This window comes from Gorilla gorilla, chromosome 6, assembly GCF_029281585.2.
Source record: "Gorilla gorilla gorilla isolate KB3781 chromosome 6, NHGRI_mGorGor1-v2.1_pri, whole genome shotgun sequence".
NCBI lineage: Eukaryota > Metazoa > Chordata > Mammalia > Primates > Hominidae > Gorilla > Gorilla gorilla.
Genome location: NC_073230.2, coordinates 160,163,931 through 160,184,792, shown reverse-complemented (window position 1 = coordinate 160,184,792; position 20,862 = coordinate 160,163,931). Strand labels below are relative to the sequence as shown.

Sequence of the window (20,862 nt, the reverse complement as noted above, 5' to 3'; positions counted from 1 at the left end):
AACCTCATCTCTACAACAAATACAAAAAAATTATCTGGGCATGGTGATGTGCACCTGTGGTGATGTGCACCTGTGATCCCAGCTACTTGGGAGGCTGAGGTGGGAGGATCACTTGAGCCCAGGAGATGGAAGTTGCAGTGAGCTGAGATCATGCCACTGCACTCCAGCCTGGGTGACAGAGTGAGACTCTGTCTCAAAAAAAATAATAATAAGTGCAGAAGGAATAATATCACCATTATACAGCTCTTAAACAACGGATTTGAGGAATAATCATCAATACTACCCCAAAACCATTAGGTGAAAAGCTGACAGGAAACTTTATAATGGAAAGTTCCGACTAGCAACATAGCACATGTACAGAAGAAGAGAGGATATCCTACCTGCTTGAAAATTCTTTTCTTTACAGGGAGGAAAGGTCAATTAGAAATACAAAGGGAAGAAGAAATTCACCAGTTTACACCATAACTACTCTTTTACATTAACCACTGTCGTAGATGAAAGTCTGCAGTCTCAAGGGCATGGCAGGGTGTTCTGTATAGTCTGGGCCATCTTCCTTAAAGCTGGTGTTCACCAAGTACAAAAGCACCTACCAGAAATATTTGTCAGCGTCCAACAGGCATGGCAAGGCTATTCCATATTCTTTTCTTTTCAGGAAAGCTCTGCCCTTCTCATGATATCCCATAGCTAACATAAGGGCCTAGGAAAAAATACAAATTTAAAAAACATCACTTTAAAATATAATAAGGCAAATTATATTAAAAGCATATTACTTTTTTAAAAACAAAGTAAAAAAACGAAAACAAGATCATAACTCAATCTAAAAGCCAAAATTAAGAAAAATATAATTAATTAAAGCTTTATTTCATTTAAAAACTGAAGCCAAACATTTCATTTATTATAGCTGATACAATCCTAACCAGCACTTGGCCCTTTGCTTTCATTAGTTTATTTTCGTATCCACTGATCTGGATTCTACTTCTAATATTCTATTCAGACTAAACATATTAAAAAGCAGCCAGTAATGCTTGTATCATTTTTATTTTACTTATTTTATTTTTTTGAGATGGAGTCTCATTCTGTCGTCCAGGCTGGAGGGCAGTGGTACGATCTCAGGTCACTGCAACCTCTGCCTCCTGGGTTCAAGCGATTCTCCTGCCTCAGCCTGCCGAGCAGCTAGGACTACAGGCATGAGCCACCATGCCCGGCTAATTTTGTATTTTTAGTAGAGATGGGGTTTCACCATGTTGGCCAGGCTGGTCTCGAACTCCCGACCTCAGGTGATGTGCCGCCTTGGCCTCCCAAAATGCTGGGATTACAGGCGTGAGCCACAGTGCCCGGCTGCTTGTATCTTTAAAAAGGGCATTCATTTCACTTTCTATTCTTTTTTTTTTTGAGACAGAGTCTCGCTCTGTCACCCAGGCTGGAGTGCAGTGGTGCGATCTCGACTCACTGCAAGCTCCACCTCCCGGGTTCACGCCATTCTCCTGCCTCAGCCTCCCGAGTAGCTGGGACTACAGGCGCCCACCACCATGCCCGGCTAATTTTTTTTTTTTTGTATTTTTAGTAGAGACGGGGTTTCACCGTGTTAGCCAGGATGGTCTCGATCTCCTGACCTCGTGATCTGCCCACCTCGGCCTCCCAAAGTGCTGGGATTACAGGCATGAGCCACCGTGCCCGGCCTCACTTTCTATTCTTAATCATCTAGTTTTTTCAGAAGTTGTTTGTCAACTTTAGTATTTCCAAAACAAATTTTTTTATTTTATTTTATTTTTTGAGACAGAGTCTCACTCTGTCGCCCAGGCTGGAGTGCAATGGCATGATCTCGGCTCACTGCAAGCTCTGCCTCCCGAGTTCACACCATTCTTCCACCTCAGCCTCCCGAGTACCTGGGACTACAGGCGCCCACCACCACGCCTGGCTAATTTTTTTGTATTTTTAGTAGAGATGGGGTTTCATTGTGTTAGCCAGGATGGTCTCGATCTCCTGATCTCGTGATCCACCCACCTCGGCCTCCCAAAGTGCTGGGATTACAGGCGTGAGCCACCGCGCCTGGCCCCAAAACAATTTTTAAAAGGTGATCCAAAATTTTTTTAAGTTCATTAGATTTTTCAATTTAAATGTTCACATAATTCAGTCTGATAAAGCAGCAGTCCCAACCTTTTGGCACTAGGGACTGCTTTCATGGAAGACAATTTTTCCATGGACAGGGAGGAAGGCAGATGGTTTCAGGGTGAAAACGTTCTACCTCAGGTCATCAGGCATTAGATTCTCATCAGGAGTGCACAGCCTAGATCCCTCGCATGCGCAGTTCACAATAGGGTTCATGCTCCTGAGACTCTAATGCCGCCGCTGATCTGACAGGAGGCGGAGCTCAGGCGGTGACGCTCACTTGCCTGCTGCTCACCTGCTGTGTGGCCCAGTTCCTATCAGGCCACGGACTGGTACCCATCTGCAGCCTGTGGGGTGGGAACCCCTGTGATAAAGGTTTTCCAAAAAGATCTGGATGTCGTCATTCAATGTAAGAGAGCAGTGGGCAAGTAATCATCATTTTCAAAAGACAAACATTGGCCGGGCACATGGCTCACGCCTGTAATCCCAGCACTTTGGGAGGCCGAGGCAGGCGGATCACGAGGTCAAGAGATTGAGACCATCTGGCCAACATGGTGAAACCCCGTCTCTACTAAAAATACAAAAATTAGCTGGGCGTGGTGGCGTGCACTGTAGTCCCAGCTACTCAGGAGGCTGAGGCAGGAGAATCACTGGAACCCGGGAGGCGGAGATTGCAGTGAGCCAAGATTGTGCCACTGCACTCTAGCCTGATGACAGAGCGAGACTCTGCCTCACACACACACAAAAAAGACAAACATCAATCTACTGATAACTCTAACACTGATCCACAGTTCTGTTATGAAAACAACTTTAATCCGGCCGGGGGCGGTGGCTCACGCCTGTAATCCCAGCACTTTGGGAGGCCGAGGTGGGTGGATCACCTGAGGTCAGGAGTTCAAGAACAGTCTGGCCAACATGGCAAAACCCCGTCTCTACTAAAAATACAAAAATTAGCCAGGCATGGTGGGGCACACCTGTACTCCCAGCTACTCGGGAGGCTGAGGCAGAAGAATTGCTTGAACCAGGGAGGCGAAGGCTGCAGTGAGCTGAGATTGCACCACTGCACTCCAGCCTGGGCAACAGAGTAAGACTCCTTTTCAAGGAAAAAAAAAAAAAAAACCTTTAATCTTTAATTTTAAACAGAGTAACTCATAGAATGAAGCCTACTCAAAACCGTCCCTTAAAAACAGAAAAATTAAAATTAATTTGACCCATAGTCATTCATTATAAGAAGCTACTGAACCCTTTCTCAGAGATTGATCTTAGAGTCCAAGTTCCAGAATGCTGCTGTAGAGGCCCCCATGGGGCTGGGTGCAGTGGCTCAGGCCTGTAATCCCAGAACTTCGGGAGGCCGAGGCGGGCGGATCATCTGAGGTCAGGAGTTCAAGACCAGCCTGGTCAACATGGCAAAACCCCGTCTCCACTAAAAATACAAAAGTTAGCCAGGCGTGGTGGTGCGTGCCTATAATCCCAGCTACCCAGCAGGCTGAAGCAGGAGAATGGCAACAGAGCGAGACTCCATCTCAAAAAAAAAAAAAAAATTAGCCGGACATGGTGGTGTGTACCTGTAGTCCCAGCTACCCAGAAGGCTGAGGCGGGAGGATCGCTCAAGCCCAGGAGGTTAAGGCTGCAGTGAGCTATGATGGTGCCACTGTACTCCAGCCTGGGTGACAGGGCAAGACCCTGTGTCTTAAAAAAACAAAAACACGGCAGAGTTCCGTGGCTCACGCCTGTAATCCCAGCAGTTTGGGAGGCCAAGGTGGGCAAATCACCTGAGGTCGGGAGTTCAAGACTAGCCTGACCAACATGGAGAAACCCTGTCTCTACTAAAAATACAAAATTAGCCATCCATGGTGGCACGTGCCTGTAATCCCAGCTACTCAGGAGGCTGAGGCAGGAGAATCACTTGAACCCGGGAGGCGGAGGTTATGGTAAGCTGAGATTGAGCCATTGCACTCCAGCCTGAGCAACAAGAGCAAAACTCCGTCTCAAAAACAAAAAACAAACAAACAAAAAACCCACAGATATGTTTAAGATTAAACCTCCGCCTACCTATTCCAAATTATAGAACAGGGAAAGAGTATGAGGAAACAGGGGAGAGAAGTCAGAATCACCTGTGGACTTTTCCCAAACGACACAGTTTCCCTGCCCCTATTCTGATCCATCCCTTAGGGGACAAGGTTCTCTAGTAAAATAAACTAAATGTAAAGCACTGCCACAGGAAGCCGCATGCACTGAAGGCAGTGGGTCGTGTCCTCAGGTATGTGGAAAGTCACTGCTCCAGGACAGTGAGACATGACATTTTGTACTAATGCACTGAAAAGCACAGGGTGAGGCCTACTGGATGCCAGTGCTCACCACGTGGTGACATTTTCTGTTTACAAAGCTGGAGATGGAGCACTGTTTCCAACCCTTTACAACACTTCCAACATAAAGTAACTAAAAAACCACCTCTGCCCTGACAACAAATCTAAGAACAGGCCACACATTTCTCATAGTACTTACTTTTCTTTCTGATGGGGGAATTCTGATTGATCTGCCTGTCTGGTTAGCTATGTCTAAGTACGGTGTCATTTCTGGATCCACCACTGTCTCTGCTGCTGTAACAAAACCAAAAGGACCTCCATGAACTCAATGTTAAACAGTTATGATGATGACAGCCTTAAAAATGTTAGACTGTTGAGGTGAGACTCAGTGAGAGCCATGATCCCCCAACTGTGTGATCCAGTGCTGCCCCCAAGCAGCTGAGTGGGTGACAAGCCCAGAGCTCTGGGTACCTCTCTTTGCCAGTATTTCTAGTCCTCTCTTGGTCCTCTGAATTTGTTTTTCTTTGAGTTTGGCCTCATTTTGTTCCTCTTCCTCTAACTGGAAGTTTTTCCTCGCATCCTCTTCAGACTGTTTTAGTTCAAGCACCATCGCTTTCACATTGTGAGCCACGCCTTGTTCTTCAAGGGTTTTCCCTATAAAAATCAGAATTGCCTATTATTTTAAAAAGCCATTAAGCTTACCAGGTAACAGTCCATTTTCTATGTTAAATGGAATTGTTTTTATTTTTGAGACAAGGTCTCACTCTGTCACCCAGGCTGGAGTGCAGTGACACGATCATGGCTCCCCGCAGCCTTCATCTCCTGGGCTCAAGCAAGTCTTGCACCTCAGCCTCCTGAGGAGCTGGGACTACAGGCCCATGCCACCACACCCAGTTAATTTTTGTATTTTTCGCAGTGATGGAGTCTCACTATGCTGCCCAGGCTTGTCTTGAACTCCTGGGCTCAAGCGATCCTCTCACCTCAGCCTCACAAAGTGCTGGGTTACAGACATCAGCCCTCGCTCCTGGACAAAATGGAATTCTTAATCCTGCATACCATCACGCCACATAATTGGTAAAAATATGCCTACATTTGGTTGTAACTATGTCACTGTTAAGCAGTGGTTAAAATCAGCTAGCGACAATAGAATCAACTAAATTCATCTTTTCTAATCTTCTTTATTCTCAGCCTAAGACCAGATCAAAGCAACAAATATTTGATAATCTACTACAGGGAGAACACTGTGCTAGACAATATAAATGGAAAAGGAGAAAGTATAACACACCTCTCCTACCCTCTAGTTGAAAAAATAATAAAGCCAATTCACAGCTACAAACAAGAAGCTGTACTGCAGTCTGTCACGGTTAAAAGCAAAGACCAGCAGGGCGTGGTGGTTCACACCTGTAATCTCAGTACTTTGGCAGGCTGAGGCAGGTGGATCACTTGAGCCCCGGAGTTCAAGACCAGCCTGGGCAACACAGTGGACCCTGTCTCCACAGAAAATTAAACATTAGCCTGGCATGGTGGTACGCACCTGTGGTCCAGCTACTCAGTGGGAAGCTGAGGTGGGAGGATCGCTTGCACCTGGGAGGTGGAGGCTGCAGTGAGCTGCAATCGCACCACCACACTTCAGCCTGGGTGACAGACAGAGACCCTATATCTAAATAAATAAATAAAAGCAAAGACCATGGGCTCCATCTACCATTTTAACTCTGTGGCCCTGAATAAACTACCTATCTTCTAAGACTCAGTTTCCTCATATATAAATTAGAAATAAAGGGCAGAAATCAGTGAAACAGAATGAAAAAAAACAGTAACAAAATCAAAAGCTGGTTCCATGAATAAATTAGCCAAATACACAAATCTAACAAAAATTATGTCAAAGATGCAAATAAACAAAATAAAAAAGGGTAAACGTAGATGCAAACAGATTTTAAAATAACAAAATAATATTGTGAACTAAAAAACACAAATGTGAACACATTTCTGGAAAACTAGCTGGATTTTTTTCTTTTGAGAAATATGACAACCTTTCTAACATTAACACACAAAATAAAGGTCCACCAGTGGTTAAGCCATCTTGATTAAAAAAAAAAAAAAAAGCAAGGGTGGGGGGAGGTCACCAGATTTTAAGACTGCAACAAAGCCACAGTAATAAAAAACACCACAGGTGAGTAGGAAGAACAGAAAATATAGAAACAGGGCCCCCCAAAAAGGGTCACCACCAATCAGCAGGGAAAAGACAGACTATTTAATGAATTATATAGGAAGAAAAATAAAGGAACCCTTAGACTTTATATAGAAAGGGGGACTCTGGACAGACTGAAGACCTCTTATAGATTAAGCTAATATTCAAGAAAATGTAGACTATCCTTGTGGCCCTGGGGTTAGGGAAAGGACTTCAACAAAACACAAACCATAGGCAATGGATTTGATGACATCAAAATCAAGGATTTCTGTCCAATGAAGGATGCCACAAACAGAATTAACAGAGGGATGAGGCAACAGTGAAAAGATATCCATGACATCTAAAATAGACAATGGGAAATTGCTAGAGATGACGCTGGAAAGCAAGGCTAGGGTGAGCTGTGAAGGGCTATCTTAGATCAAGCTAAGAAATGTGGACTTCATTCTCAAGGCTACAGGAACGCACTGGAAACCAATGGGCTACAGTGCTTGTATGGATGGCTGCAATAGCTAACTGGTCTCCCCAAGTCAACTCATGCCACCTTCAAATACATTCCCCTACTGCGTGACCTTTCTAAAACACAAACAGAATTGTGTATCACTCCACAGCACAGATGTCTTCCCATTTATCTTAGGAGAAATGTACTAACACTGAGGAAGGTCATCTAGTTTCTTGTTTCCCAACAGCTGCGCTACTGACATCTTGGACTGGGCAAGTCTTTGTTGTGGGGCCTGTTTTGGGCATTGCACGTTCAGCAGCATCCCTAGCCTCCACCCACTAAATGACAGCAGCACAACCTCCCCCGTCACCAAGTTATAAGCACCAAAAATGTCTCCAGACAATGCCAAATGTCTCCTGGGAATTCACAATGTGGCCTCTGCTTGCCCCTCCATCCTTAAAAAGCACTCCCCTCCCCTCACTCTCCAGACACAGCCACACTGGACCTTCCTCAGTTCCTCAAATTCACACCATAGTGCTCTGACATAAGGCTCTCAGTCTGGAACGCACGCCACCATGGCCTCCCCACTGTCCTGACACAGCCGTAGCTCTTCTCCTTCAAGAAGAATTTGCTGGAACTGGCATCTTACACTCAGCACACCTTACATTTCATTCTCTAACATTTTATCTAAGCTGTAATGAGTGTCTTTCTTCCCACTATCATAGAGCAGACAGTAAATATTTATTGGAAAAGCTATTTTCTGCTTTACATTTTTATTTTAGTAAACTTCGAAATCACTTTTGGATTATAAATGAAATAAAGCTACAAATTTTTGAAAAGACAGTGAGAAAAAAAGGGAAGTCATTATTTCTATATTTGGTTCATTAAAAAATTATGCATACTTTACCATACATACCTAGTTGTAGTTGCTTCTTATTTATGACAATTTTGATATAATTTTCTTGAAGTCCAAAGGTTTCAGCTATTCTGTAAAATAAAACCAGTGAAAACTGTAGGAAAACAAAATTGTAATGTATTATCCATTAAAAAGACATTAGCCAGGCCCGGTGGCTCACGCCTGTAATCCCAACACCCTGGGAGGCCGAGGTGGGAGGATGGCTTGAGCCCAGGAATTCAAGACCAGCCTGGGCAACAGAGAGATCCTATCTCTAAAAAAATTTTTTTAAATTAGCCAGGCCTGGTAGCCCATGCCTGTGGCCCTAGCTGATTGGGAGGTTTGGGTAGGAGGATTGCTTGAACCCTGAGTTTGAGGTTGCAATGAGCTATATTCATGCCACTGTGCTTCAGCTTGGGTGACAGAGCAAGATCCTGTCTCTAAAAAATAAATATTTTTTAAAAGAAGGCTTTAATCATGATAGCTCTTTTATCCATTTTATCAGAAACACGCAGGATTTCAACTGACTGACTCACAAACACCACAATAAAGCCATCTTACTAGACGGCTATTTGAAACTGTAGGAGACAAGGTCCTTTTTAAACTTTCCGTTTTACTGCTTGTTTCCTCAGGCAGTGGAGACCACAGCGCCGTAGATCCATGTGAACAGGAAGCCCTAGTTGCACATCCGGAGAAAATCTACCTATACCTTCTGTGGTCTCCCTGGAGAAGCCCATAACGGGGGCTGATCCACAGGATCTTCTACGCATGTGTGTTGAATGCCACTTCCTGAATCCACCCCTAACAGCCCTGATGTAGACCAAAGAAGGAAATGAGAAAAATCAGCTGAAGAAGTACACCCGCTAGCTAGCCCTGGGGGTGCTCCAAACACCATTTTAAAACATACAAGGAGATGAAATAACCCACCAGATCTCAAAGTTAGGATTTCACTAGTATGTGGCAGACGTGTGTGTGTGTGTGTGTGTGTGTGTGTGTTTTACAGATGGGCCAACAGCCTGAAATCAGATAAAACACCGTGCTGAAGGTCACAGCAAGCTATTAGTACATTAGGGAAAAAAAATAGTAATTCAAAACTAATGAGCTAGTGAGTACCAGGTGTCTCCTGCTTATATCACTCACTCATTCACTCAAACATGCACCAAGTGCCTACCATATGATAGGCATGGAGTTCCCACCTGCGCGGAAGTTACACCAGGAAATCGTGTTTGCAAGTCTTGAGTCCTCACTTTGTCACTTACCTACCAGTGACAGCTCTAATAAGTCCTTCAACCTCAAAGCCTCAATTTTCTCTTTTATAAAATGAAGATAATACCTGCCCTACCTATCTTAAGAGGACGCTCACAGAGGATCAAATGAGCCAATGTAAAAAGGCCCAGAGCACCTAGGACACAGAGCACACAGATACTTACTTGGACCTCAGTTCTCTGCCAGTGATGTGCAATCGGGTCTCCAACAAGTTTTTCCTATCCTGTTAAAAATAAGACAAATAAAGTAAAATGTACTTGAATTTAACACATTTTGGAGAGATTACCCTGTGAAATCAGAAAAGCTGACGGCAGAGGATATAAACTTAGTTCACCATTAAGAACTAAAATGCTGCCTGCCTAGAAGTCTACTGAACATAACCCAGCACAGGTTGACCCTATGACCTGCACGTCCTCAAGGGGGCGGCAGCGTGGCACCACCAGGCAGGGCTGCTCAGAGGGGCCGTCTCACACAGCTGGACGTCTTTAACATTTCAGAACATTTCCACCATCCCTCAAAGAAACACCATGGCCTGCACCCCATTCCCTCCCCTTTGCCCCCCAGCCCCTGGCAACCACTAATCCATTTTCTGCTGCTACAGATTTGCCTATTCCAGACATTTCATATAAATGGGATCGTGCAGTACGTGGCCTTTTGTGTCTGGCTTCTTCCCTGAGCATCATGTTTTCAGGTGCACCCACGCTGTGGACACATCAGCACTTCATTCCTTTGCATTGTGAACAGTTTTCCATCATATGAATAGACCATATTTATCTATCCCTTCATCTGTTGATGGACATTTGGACTATTTCCATCTCTCAGCTACTGAATAGTGTTGCTATGACCATTCATGTATGAGGTTTTACATATTAATATATATGTGGGCGGCAAGCCACCCAGGTGCCAAGGCAAGAGACCGAGGGCACAAATTGTTCCAGTATAATAAAGAAAATATATAGAATAAGAATAGTTACACTAGAAATAGATTATAGATATGATTATATATGAATATCATTATTAGTTTGTAGTATTACTCTTTATTTCAATATTACAATAATCTTTGTTCTACAATTATAACCTACGAAAAACCAGGCCACACAGAGATAGGAGCTGAAGGGACACAGTGAGAAGTGACCAGAAGACAAGTGTGAGCCCTCTGTTATGCCCGGACAGGGCCACTAGAGGGCTCCCTGGTCTAGCGGTAACTCCAGTGCCTGGGAAGGCCCCCGTTACTTAGCAGACCTTGGTCTGGCGGTAGCGCCGGTACCTGGGAAGGCACCTGTTACTTAGCAGACCGGGAAAGGGAGCCTCTCCCTGGGGTAGTTAGAGAAGACTCTGCTCCACCACCTCTTGTGGAAGGCCTGATATTAGTCAGGCCCGCCCACAGCCATCCAGAGGCCTAAACGTCTCCCTGTGACGCTGTGCCTCAGTGGTCCCGCTCCTGTTTCACTTTCATGTTCCGCTCTGTACACCTGGCTCCGCCTTCTAGATAGCAGCACCAGAATTAGTGAAAGTATTAATGTCTTTGATCTTTCTGAGAAGAGCATAGAAGAAATAATGACGTAAGCTGTCCTCTCTCTCTGCCTCGTCTACCTACAAGGGAAAGGCCCCCTGTCCGGTGGACACATGACTCCTGTGACCTTATCAATCACTGGAGATGACTCACAGTCCTTACCCTGCCCCTTCTGCCTTGTATCCAATAAATAACAGCACAGCCAGGCATTCGGGGCCACTGCCGGTTTCCGCGCCTAGGTGGTAGTGGTCCTCCGGGCCCATCTGTCTTTTCTTCTGTCTCTTTGTCTTGTGTCTTTATTTCTACGATCTCTTGTCTCCACACATGAGGAGAAAAACCACAGACCCAGTAGGGCTGAAGCCTATGCTCTTATTTCTTCTGAGAGTGCTGGCACCGATCAGTCCCAAGAGGCTCTGGGTGCCTTGCCACAGTGACATTTCTAGATGCAAACTACCTGGCCATGGCAATGAGAGGAGGTGACCCCACCCAGATCTCCTCGGCCCTGCTTGAGAGCACTCAGCAGACTGCCCTCTGACCTCTACTGGAACAGGAAAAGGATGAAGCCTTCTGTGCTGTGTCCTCCTGCACAGGCTTCTAGGAAACTTGGGAATCCTTTATTCCCCATTATTTCTCAACGTTCACACTCTAGAAAGGATCAGAATGTGACATACAGCTCTGTGGCATTTTAGAAGCCCAAGAGGGTCTCTAAAAGCCTACCTTGGGAATGTTCCAGTTTAAGAATTTGTAACATTGACTTTCAAGTTGATAAATAACAATTTATCAATATGTAAACACTTACATATTTAACAATATGTAAAGTCACTTAAAAGAATTCTGACTTTGGATTGTAACTTTCCAAACAACAACAATTTATTTGATCTCATCACTAACCAGACATTAGTGCCTATTCAAATTTAGGGAAATTACTCACTTTTTTTAGTCTTGGTGGTAAAAACACCTCGATTGTAGCAATTCCCGTTGTTCTATAATTGTCATTTCCTGTTCCACGCTCAATTGCCTTGCAACGTATTTCTTCTATTACCTTTTCTACTTCATTTTCACAGCATTCTAGTCTGTCAGAGTACTGCTTAGCAAGGTCCTATCAAGAAAAATCAAAAAATGCAATACTGACTTAAAAAAAAAAAGGTAAAATATAGAAAAGGGCATGAAAGACTCTAAGGCCATCAACTCTGATGAGTGGAGGTCGCCCCGTTACACTGCAGTCCACACTGTGGCTTGACATCTTGAGAGGTGTGGAGTTTAGAGAGCCCAGGAAAAAGTGAAAACACTTATTTGAGACTGGGCGCGGTGGCTCATGCCTGTAATCCCAGCACTTTGGGAGGCCGAGGCAGGTGCATCACTTGAGGTGATGAGTTTGGGACCAGCCTGGCCAACATGGTGAAACCCCATAACTACTTAAATACAAAAATTAGCTGGGCATGGTGGCGTGTGCCTGTAGACCCAGCTACTTGGGGGGCTGAGGCAGAAGAATCGCTTGAACCCAGGAGGCAGAGGCTGCAGTGAGCCAAGATTGTGCCACTGTACTCTACCCTGGGTGACAGAGCAAGACTCCGTCTAAAAAAAAAAAAAAAAAAAAAGCAAAAAGCAAAAAACAAAAACATTTATTTGATAAATGTTTTCTACCTACAAATAGTAAAATAATAATAATAGAGAATCTTCTAAGGGGAAGAAAAGGGTGGGCTATGACTTATGTGACTGTGATCTATTTAAAAAGTATAGTGAACTGTTCAACTCCACTGGAGGGGAAAATGAAAAAAAAACCCAGAAAATATTCCAATTTTTCAAACTTGTGAGAACAAATCAAGTTGGACTTAAACAATTCTCTTAATGAAAATCTGTGAATCATGGGTACTAGTTGTAAAACTATTTGTAAGGGAGAGCTTTAGAATTGAGAAAAAAAAGAAGATTGAAAGGGCTCAAGAAAGGATGGGAACCAGTTATTACTGAGAGCAAAGTCATTACGGTTCCTCCCCAAAAGAATCCAGATGAGTATCTCTAATCTAAGAATCTGAAATCGCCAAAATTCAGCATCTGGAGATGCTCAAAGGAAATGCACACTGAAGTATTTTGAATTTTGAATTTTCAGATTAGGATGCCCAACTAGTAGGTATAAAGCAAACATTCCAAAATCCAAAAACACTTCCAGTCCCAAATATTTCAGTTACGGGATACTCCTCTCAATCTGTATCTGCATGTGAGGTTAATGTTTCATTAAACATCTCATAAAACAGTAAACACTTCAAAAAACCGTAAAGGTCAAGGTTTCATTAAATTCATAACGTAATACCATATAGTACGTAAAAATTATGGTGTAAGCATAAATTTATGACAGAAGAGATGTTCATGATAAAAGTGAAGTTGGAAAACTTTATAGATATGAGTATAAATTGGGCGCGATGGCTCATGCCTGTAATCCCAGCACTTTGGAAGGCAAGGTGAGAGGACTGCTCAAGCCCAGGACTTCAAGACCAACCTGGGCAACAAAGTGAAACCCCGTCTCTACAAAAATAAAAATATATTAGCCAGGCATGGTGGCATGCACCTGTAGTCCCAGCTACTCCCAAGGCTGGGGTGGGAGAATCACTTGAGCCCAGGAGTTTGAGGCTGCAATGAACTACGGCCATGCCATTGCACTCCAGCCTGGGCAACAGACCAAGACCTTGTCTCAAAAAAAAAGGAAAAAAAAATTTTGTAAGTAACATAAACCTATATATACTTTTTTTTTCTTTTAGAGACAGGGTCTCACTACGTTGCCCAGGCTGTAGTGCAGAGGCTATTCACAGGTAGGACCATAGCATACTACAGTCTCCAACTCCCGGGTTCAAGTGATCCTCCTGCCTTAGCCTCCTGAGTAGCTGGGACTACAGGCATGCGCCACTGTGTCCAGCAATACATTTTTTTAATAGTTACGTAGGAAAAGAGGAAGAATATACCTATGTTAATGATGTTTACCATATTTTAAAAATACATTCTTTATATTTTTGTATTTATATACATACTTTTTAAAACCTAGAATATATATTATAAATACTTTTTTAAAAACTTTCTATAATTTTCTAGAAAACCTAACTAGTGAGGAGTTCTTTCTTCCTCCTGTCACCAGCCAATTCTGACACCAACTGGAAGTCCTACGATTCAATTCTGACACTAACTACCCAGAGTTAGCGTTAGACTCCACAGGTTTAAGGGCTCAGTCCACAAAAAAGCCCTAACTTCAGATACCAGTTACCAAGTATCTGGTCCCCAGGTTACCCATACTTTTGTCTGACTTAGCTACAAAGTCGAGGGTTCACACAAGCACCCCCTTCAGGTTCCATGATTTGCTAGAACAACTCACAGAACTCCAGAAAATGGTATACTTACGAATATAGTTCATTACAAAGGATACAAATAACCATTCACATGAACAGGTACTAAGGCAAGGTCTGGAAGGGTCCTGAGCATAGAAGCCTCTGTCCCATGGAGTTGGGGGTGTACATCCCGACATGTGGATGTGTTCACCAATTTGGAAGCTGTCCAAAATCTGTCATTTAGGGGTTTGTATGGAAGTTTCATTATGCAGGCCTGATTAAATCACTGACCATTAGTATTAGTCATCAGCTCAATCTCCCCTTCCCAGAGGTTGGAGGGGAGGGTGGAAAGTTTCAAGTGTCTAATCACGGCTTGGTACTTTTGGTGACCAGCCCCATCCTGAAGCTATCTAGGGGCAACCAAGCCTCATGAGCACAAAGGTTGCTCCTATCATGCTTACCACGTAGGAAATCCCAAGAGTTTTGGCTCTGCCAGGAACCAGGGACAAAGGTCAAATATTTTTCCTTTATGCCACACCTAGTTTCTAAACCAAGAGACTGTAACAATAAATTCAGAAGCAAGGTCAGAAGGTGGGTTGCAAAGAAAAAGTGAGACCTGCCTGGAACAGAAGAAACAGAAGAACTAGGACCCTAATACAGTTTGTCACCTCCCAAGCACATCATTATGTCACAACACAGAGCAATTTAATGCCTCATGACAATCCTTAGTCCCTGATAAATGTTACATCATGTTCAGGATACTCTGACTGAGAGCAGAGAAGTACATGCTAGGAAATTCCAGTATGATAGATTTCTGGCAAAAATGAGTACTGTTTCTCTGCTTAGAAAAGCAAGCAGACTTCAGTTTCTAGAAACATCACTTACATACAATATCATTTCTGATGATGCCATGAAAAACTGAGATACAACTGTTAGAAAAAAACCTATTTTGGAAAAATGAACACTGATAGTGATAGCATCAAAAAAACTGGGGGAAAAAGGAGCAATTGTTTCAGAGCAGATGATGATAGCAAGGAGGACCGAGAATGAGCCAAGACACTGTCACTTTGAACACACAATGCAATTACTTACTGGCACCAATACTGTTGCACTAACGGGTCAAAATGAGTTCCAGATAAATAATGTTGTGTAATCCTGTGATGGTATTAAAAATATATGCCTGAAAAATTAGATAACATCCTCATGTGAATAAAATATTAATGAACAAAAATAAGGTTGTCAGTTCCTAGTAAAAAGTGGGTACCCGCTCACCACTAATGCTTTTGGTTATGCCAAAAGTTTATATGGTCATGTCTGACAATTCAGAATCTTCTTTACCAAGGAGATTTATAATGCTGCTAATTATTGATGTCTTAAAAGAAAAATACCTTTAATGCCAAACCAACTTTTTTATTTTCATCTGTATATGGAGGTTTCCAAAGTTGAATCCTGTCTTCCCTTAAAAACTGGGTCAATTTTGCTTGAAGATATTTCTTCTGTGCCATCCCTGAAAGCAAAACAATACATTAATAAAACTCCACATCGCATTTTAAAATGTTAATAACTTACCTACACGTTAAGGTGTTTTGTTGGGTAAGCAAAGCTCCCTTCCTCTGTCATTAAATATAAATTACTATGGTTTAAATGAGCTCCAGACTTCTCTAAAAATATATATAGAAACATATGTTCAATTATATATATTACATATATAAAATATGTATTTCAAAGTTGCTAATATGTAGCAAGGATTATTACATGTTTCTATTTCTTAATCTGCTATTCTCTTATCTAAGAGAAAAGAGAAAATAAGAGAAAGATAAATCCCTCGAGTCGCGAACTTCTTTTTTTTTTTTTGAGACGGAGTCTCGCTCTGTTGCCGAGGCTGGAGTGCAGCGGTGCGATCTCGGCTCACTGCAACCTCTGCCCCCTGGGTTCAAGCAATTCTCCTGCATCAGCCTCCCTAGTCACTAGGATTACAGGCATGCGCTACCATGCCCAGCTAATTTTCATATTTTTAGTAGAGACGGGGTTTCGCCATGTTGGCCAGGCTGGTCTCGAATTCCTGACCTCAAGTGATCCACCCACCTTGGTCTCAAAACGCTGGGATTACAGGCGTGAGCTTGTAAATTCTCTCATACTTTGGCTAGTTTAACATAAAACAAAAGGCCAACCATCCTGGTAGTTAAATATAAAGAAAAGCTTGCTTGAACTGTAAACTATCGATAATAAATATTTTCGGATGGGTGTGGTGGCTCAGGCCTGTAACCCCAGCACTTTGGGAGGCTGAGTTCAGGAGCTGCGGTCAGGAGTTCGACACCAGCCTGGTCAACATGGTGAAGCCCTATCTCTACTAAAAAAAAAAAAAAAAAAAAAAAAAAAAAAATGAACAATTAGCCGGGCGTGGTGGCAGGTACCTGTAATCCCAACTACTCGGGAGACTGAGGCAGGAGAATCGCTTGAATCCAGGAGGCAGAGGTTGTAGTGAGCCGAGATGGCACCACTGCACTCCAGCGTGGGCAACAGAGTGAGACTCCATCTCAAAATAATAATAAATATATAAATATTTTCTATGTCAGAATTTTTTAAATTAAAAAGATTACAATACTAGGAAAATTTTGCATATTTTCTGATTAACAGCCTAACAGCACATCTACTTTTTTTTTTTTTTTTTTTTTTTGAGAGGGAGTCTCAATCTGTCGCCCAGGCTAGAGTGCAGTGGTACAATCTCGGCTCACTGCAAGCTCCGCCTCCCGGGTTCACGCCATTCTCCTGCCTCAGCCTCCCCAGTAGCTGGGACTACAGGGGCCCGCCACCACGCCCGGCTGATTTTTTGTATTTTTAGTAGAGACGGGGTTTCACCACGTTGGCCAGGATGGTCTCAATCTCCTGACCTTGTGATCCGCCCGCCTCGGCCTCCCAAAGTGCTGGGATTACAGGCCTGAGCCACCGCGCCCGGCCCTACTATTCAAATCTAACACTGATCGGATCATTTTACAGCTGAGAAAACTAGGGCCCGGAGTTTGTACCATGACTCAGGCAAAGACACAAAATTAGGCAGCATCTTAACGAGCACAACTTCCACCCACAACACTGGACTCTCAACTTCCGTCATGGAGTCCCTTGCTGCTTGCCTGTTCCAGGTATGTAACTTCTCTCTCCCAGAGAAGTATGTGCCGCGATGGAGCTGTCTACTCATCCCATACTAGCACAGCAAATTCAAAGGTGAGTGAGGCGGCTGAGATGTAAGGCAGCTGGCAGGTGTAGCACAGCGCTTTAAGGTTTCCCAAATCAGACAAGCAATAAGTAAAGAAAAATGTTCTTAGCCCCTGAATGATGAAGACAAGTTCTAGAGAGTGGAAAAAATATGAGTTAATATTACCAAGATAAATTTCTTTTTTCTATTGAGGGCCAGTATTCCACATCCCCCCAAACCCAATTCACACAACTTTGAAATCTTTGAAAACTTTGGTAGCTTGTGTATTTCATAAACAAATATTTTTTAAAAGAAAGTTCAAATCTATTTTATGTCAGTGCGGGAACAAGAATTAGGTTAATCAGGACAGGGAGGAGAAAAGAGAGGAAGGAATAACACAGCCAAGGAGGCTGCTGTGTGCAACCTGGGTGGCCCATGGGAGAATCCTCCATTTTTCAAGCACTGACAAACGGCTTATCACAGCAAAGCATATTAGTACTTAGAGCGTTAGCTTTTCAAACACAAATAACTTTAAAAACTACTTTACATACTACTCATGAATCTTCAGAAATTCTGAATAAAATATCACAGCAACCCTACTGTCTCCCCACTGGCGGACAGTAATTTCACAGGCTGGTTACTGGAGCCAAGCAATTTGAAAGGCTGATGCGGTACTCAGAGATGCCATCCAAGGCCGGGCGCGGTGGCTCACACCTGTAATCCCAGCACTTGGGAGGCCGAGGCCAGTGGATCACCTGAGGTCAGGAGTTCAAGACCAGCCTGGTCAACATGGTGAAACCCCGTCTCTACTAAAAAAATAAACAAATAAAAATTTTTTTAAAAGATGCCATCCAAGCCACCACTTGACAGAAGGACGAAGGAGTGTTACAAACCTAGTGCGTGTCAGACACTCCAGGGAGCAAACAAGAGCTCCAGGGTTACACCGAATAAGATTTAATGTTAAAAAAAAAATTAAACCACTGTCTTGAAACTTAAGAAACTTCAGTTATAGACAACAAAGTGGTGACATATTTTAAGTCAAGTTTAATAAGTCAGTTTTTAATTTTAACTGAAATGAGAACTGAAAAAGTTTCATGCATGCCATACAATGTTTCACATTGTAACTAAGAAAAGACGAAACTCATTAATATCACTCCGTGGTCCAAGCAGAAAGTGAAACGTTATAACGATCCTTTAAAAATTTCACTTTCACTTTTGTAATGAATCGATCAATGCTACATTTAGCCACACCTTTTCAAGTATACATTATATATAGTTGAAACACAACTATATCTAGTCAAGACACATTCATTTTTTCTTAAGAAAATGAAAGATTCTTGATTAAAAATAAAAGGGAAGGAGGTGAGAATGATAGAATCAGGTCGTCAAGGTTCGAGAAAATCAAGTGTCTTGTCATTAAATAGCAAAGAAAATCTGGCTTTGATTGCAAATAAATCCCAAATGGTATACTCGGAGTGTTATGATTCAAGTATAGCATTTGGCTAATTTTTTATAGACTTATTTATTCCTTTCTCTCCCCAAACCGATGCACTCAATATTTTCTTTTAAATACCCCACACCTCTGCCTAACTCAGGGCAAACCAAAGGGCCCCGAACGGCCAGCGCGTCCCGAAGCCCGGCCCGCCGCTCCCGGCCCCGGCCCCGGCCCAGCTCCACGCATGGCTGCTCACCCCCGCCCCGCGGCCGCTCCACCCCGGGCCAGGAGAGGTGCCCAGTCGGACCGGGAACCGGGGCGCCAAGCAGTGCTGCTGAGGCTGGGGTCGGGGACACTCGGCCGCCGGGTCCTCACCTGCGCCACGCCACTCCCGCCGCAACCAGCAGAGTGCCCGGATGCGGCAGCGGCCGCCGTTTGTTTTCATTCCGGGTGAGGCCAGCCCCGCCCCCGCCGCCGCTGCCGCCTTCGCGCCGCCGCCGCCGCCGCCGCTTGGAAAGAGGGTTGTGGGCGGGGCCAAGGCGAAGCCAGCTGTGGGCGGGGATACGGTTGTGTGGGCGTGGTTACGGCGGGGCGGAGCCGCGGCGGGGCGGAGCTAAGTGGAGGCGGGGCTGGGCGAGGATGTGGCCGTGTGGGGCGAGGACCTGGGAGTTGGTGTCCAACGCCGCCCCAGGCTCAGTCTTCCAGGACTTCCCGCCCGGGCTCAGTTTGCCAGCCATCAAGAGGAAATGGATCCTGGCTTTGTTTCTCCAGAATCCTTGAAAGAGGCTGGGGGAAGGGTCGGGACCGTCCCAACCCGCATCTCATTCCTCAGCCTAGGCTGGACCCCTTCCCTAAACCAGCGGCTTTTCACCCCGCCCTCCACAAGCCCACCAGGGGCTTCCCTGGGGTGAAATTAGGCTGCTTCCCGGGAATTTCCTCCCCCATGCTGTCCACGGCCACTAGGGACCACAAGACCTAGGGAGCTCTGCCTACTTCCAAGGTCCTGTTCCCAAGGCTGTGCTCAACAGTGACGCTTCTATTTTATTATCAGTTATTGCTGTTAATCTCTTACTGTGCCTAATAAATTAAACTTTATCGTAGGTATGTACGTATGTATAGGAAAAATGTAGTGTGTGTATATATATATTATATATATGTGTGTGTATATAAAATGGGGTGCAGTACTATCCGAGGTTTCAGGCATCCACTGTGGGTCTTGGGACATACCACCTGTGTGTGGATGAGAGGGGACTGCTGTAACCTTGCAGTGACCAATCCGTTTTTCGTTCCCTGTTGCTGCTTTCTTTAGCCTTTTTCTACGTATAAAGCCCACCTCCTCTGCCCAGCTCGTTGGAGCACCGTTTCTAAATTTTTAGAGAAGATGCCATCCTGATTCATGAATCAATAAAAACCAATAGATCTTTAATCTAAATTTGTGGTAATTTTGACTTCTGACAAAAGGATATTAAACAACTGTATAACCGCACCAGACCAATCTGATTCGCCTTTTATATACCCAAGTTGTGAGTTGTTTTTCAGTTGCACGGACTCCCAGATGGAAGGTTTCGCACGTAACCTGAGGATGCCCAGATGAACCAAGCATGCAACCAGGGGCGGAACCTGAGTGCTCAGATCAAAGCAGGGACTGAATTAAGAAATGGATCTCACTGCATGGTGAGATCCAGAATGCAATCAGATCAAGCCCTGGTGTCACCCCATGGCAGGGTCCCGTCAGATGAGCATCCCAGCATCACCTTATCGCAAAATCTAATCCGATCATGCGTCATTACCCTATGCTTATAAAACCCAACCCAGCCCCCAGCTCAAGGAGACGGAGCTGAGGGTTTCCTCATGTCTCCTTGACTGTCAACTCACAATAAAGCCTTTCTTTTCTCAAAAGCCAGTGCCATGGTGTTGGCTTCTAGCACATCAGGAACAAGCCCATTGATTGCTCAGTAGCAATTGCAGCAAGGTAGAAGGACAACAGAATCTGTTCTGACATTTTTTTCTGAGGGCTTTCTCTGAGATGAGTAACAAAGATAGTTTCACTTTTACATTTACATAGTAGACCATCAGGAAATTGAATGTCCACGCTCAGGTGTGATGGAGCAGCTTGCAGTAGACCAAGGCTCCCACTAACAACAACTAGAAAAGCCAGAAAGCAAAGTCAGAAAACATCTGTTTGAAGGCAGTGAAAGCTGCTGAGG

At 44.0% G+C, this 20,862-nt stretch overlaps 1 protein-coding gene across 15 annotated transcripts in view; it reads right to left on the bottom strand.

The window, feature by feature from the left end:
* NUB1 (negative regulator of ubiquitin like proteins 1) overlaps nucleotides 1–19,201 on the bottom strand; it is a 36,749-nt gene extending 17,548 nt beyond the window's left edge. For 3 of the 15 annotated variants that reach the window (XM_055392421.2, XM_019031328.3, XM_055392428.2), the window contains exons 1-8: nucleotides 19,031–19,168; nucleotides 15,416–15,534; nucleotides 11,648–11,815; nucleotides 9,368–9,426; nucleotides 7,959–8,029; nucleotides 4,887–5,069; nucleotides 4,615–4,706; nucleotides 591–697 (exon numbers count right to left, since the gene is read on the bottom strand). In XM_055392421.2, coding sequence (XP_055248396.1) covers nucleotides 591–697; nucleotides 4,615–4,706; nucleotides 4,887–5,069; nucleotides 7,959–8,029; nucleotides 9,368–9,426; nucleotides 11,648–11,815; nucleotides 15,416–15,534; nucleotides 19,031–19,100 — 869 coding nt within the window. In that variant the 5' untranslated portion in view covers nucleotides 19,101–19,168. The other 12 variants (XM_055392427.2, XM_055392423.2, XM_055392430.2 and 9 more) reach the window with 9 other exon arrangements.
* Between the last annotated feature and the right edge of the window lie 1,661 nt (nucleotides 19,202–20,862).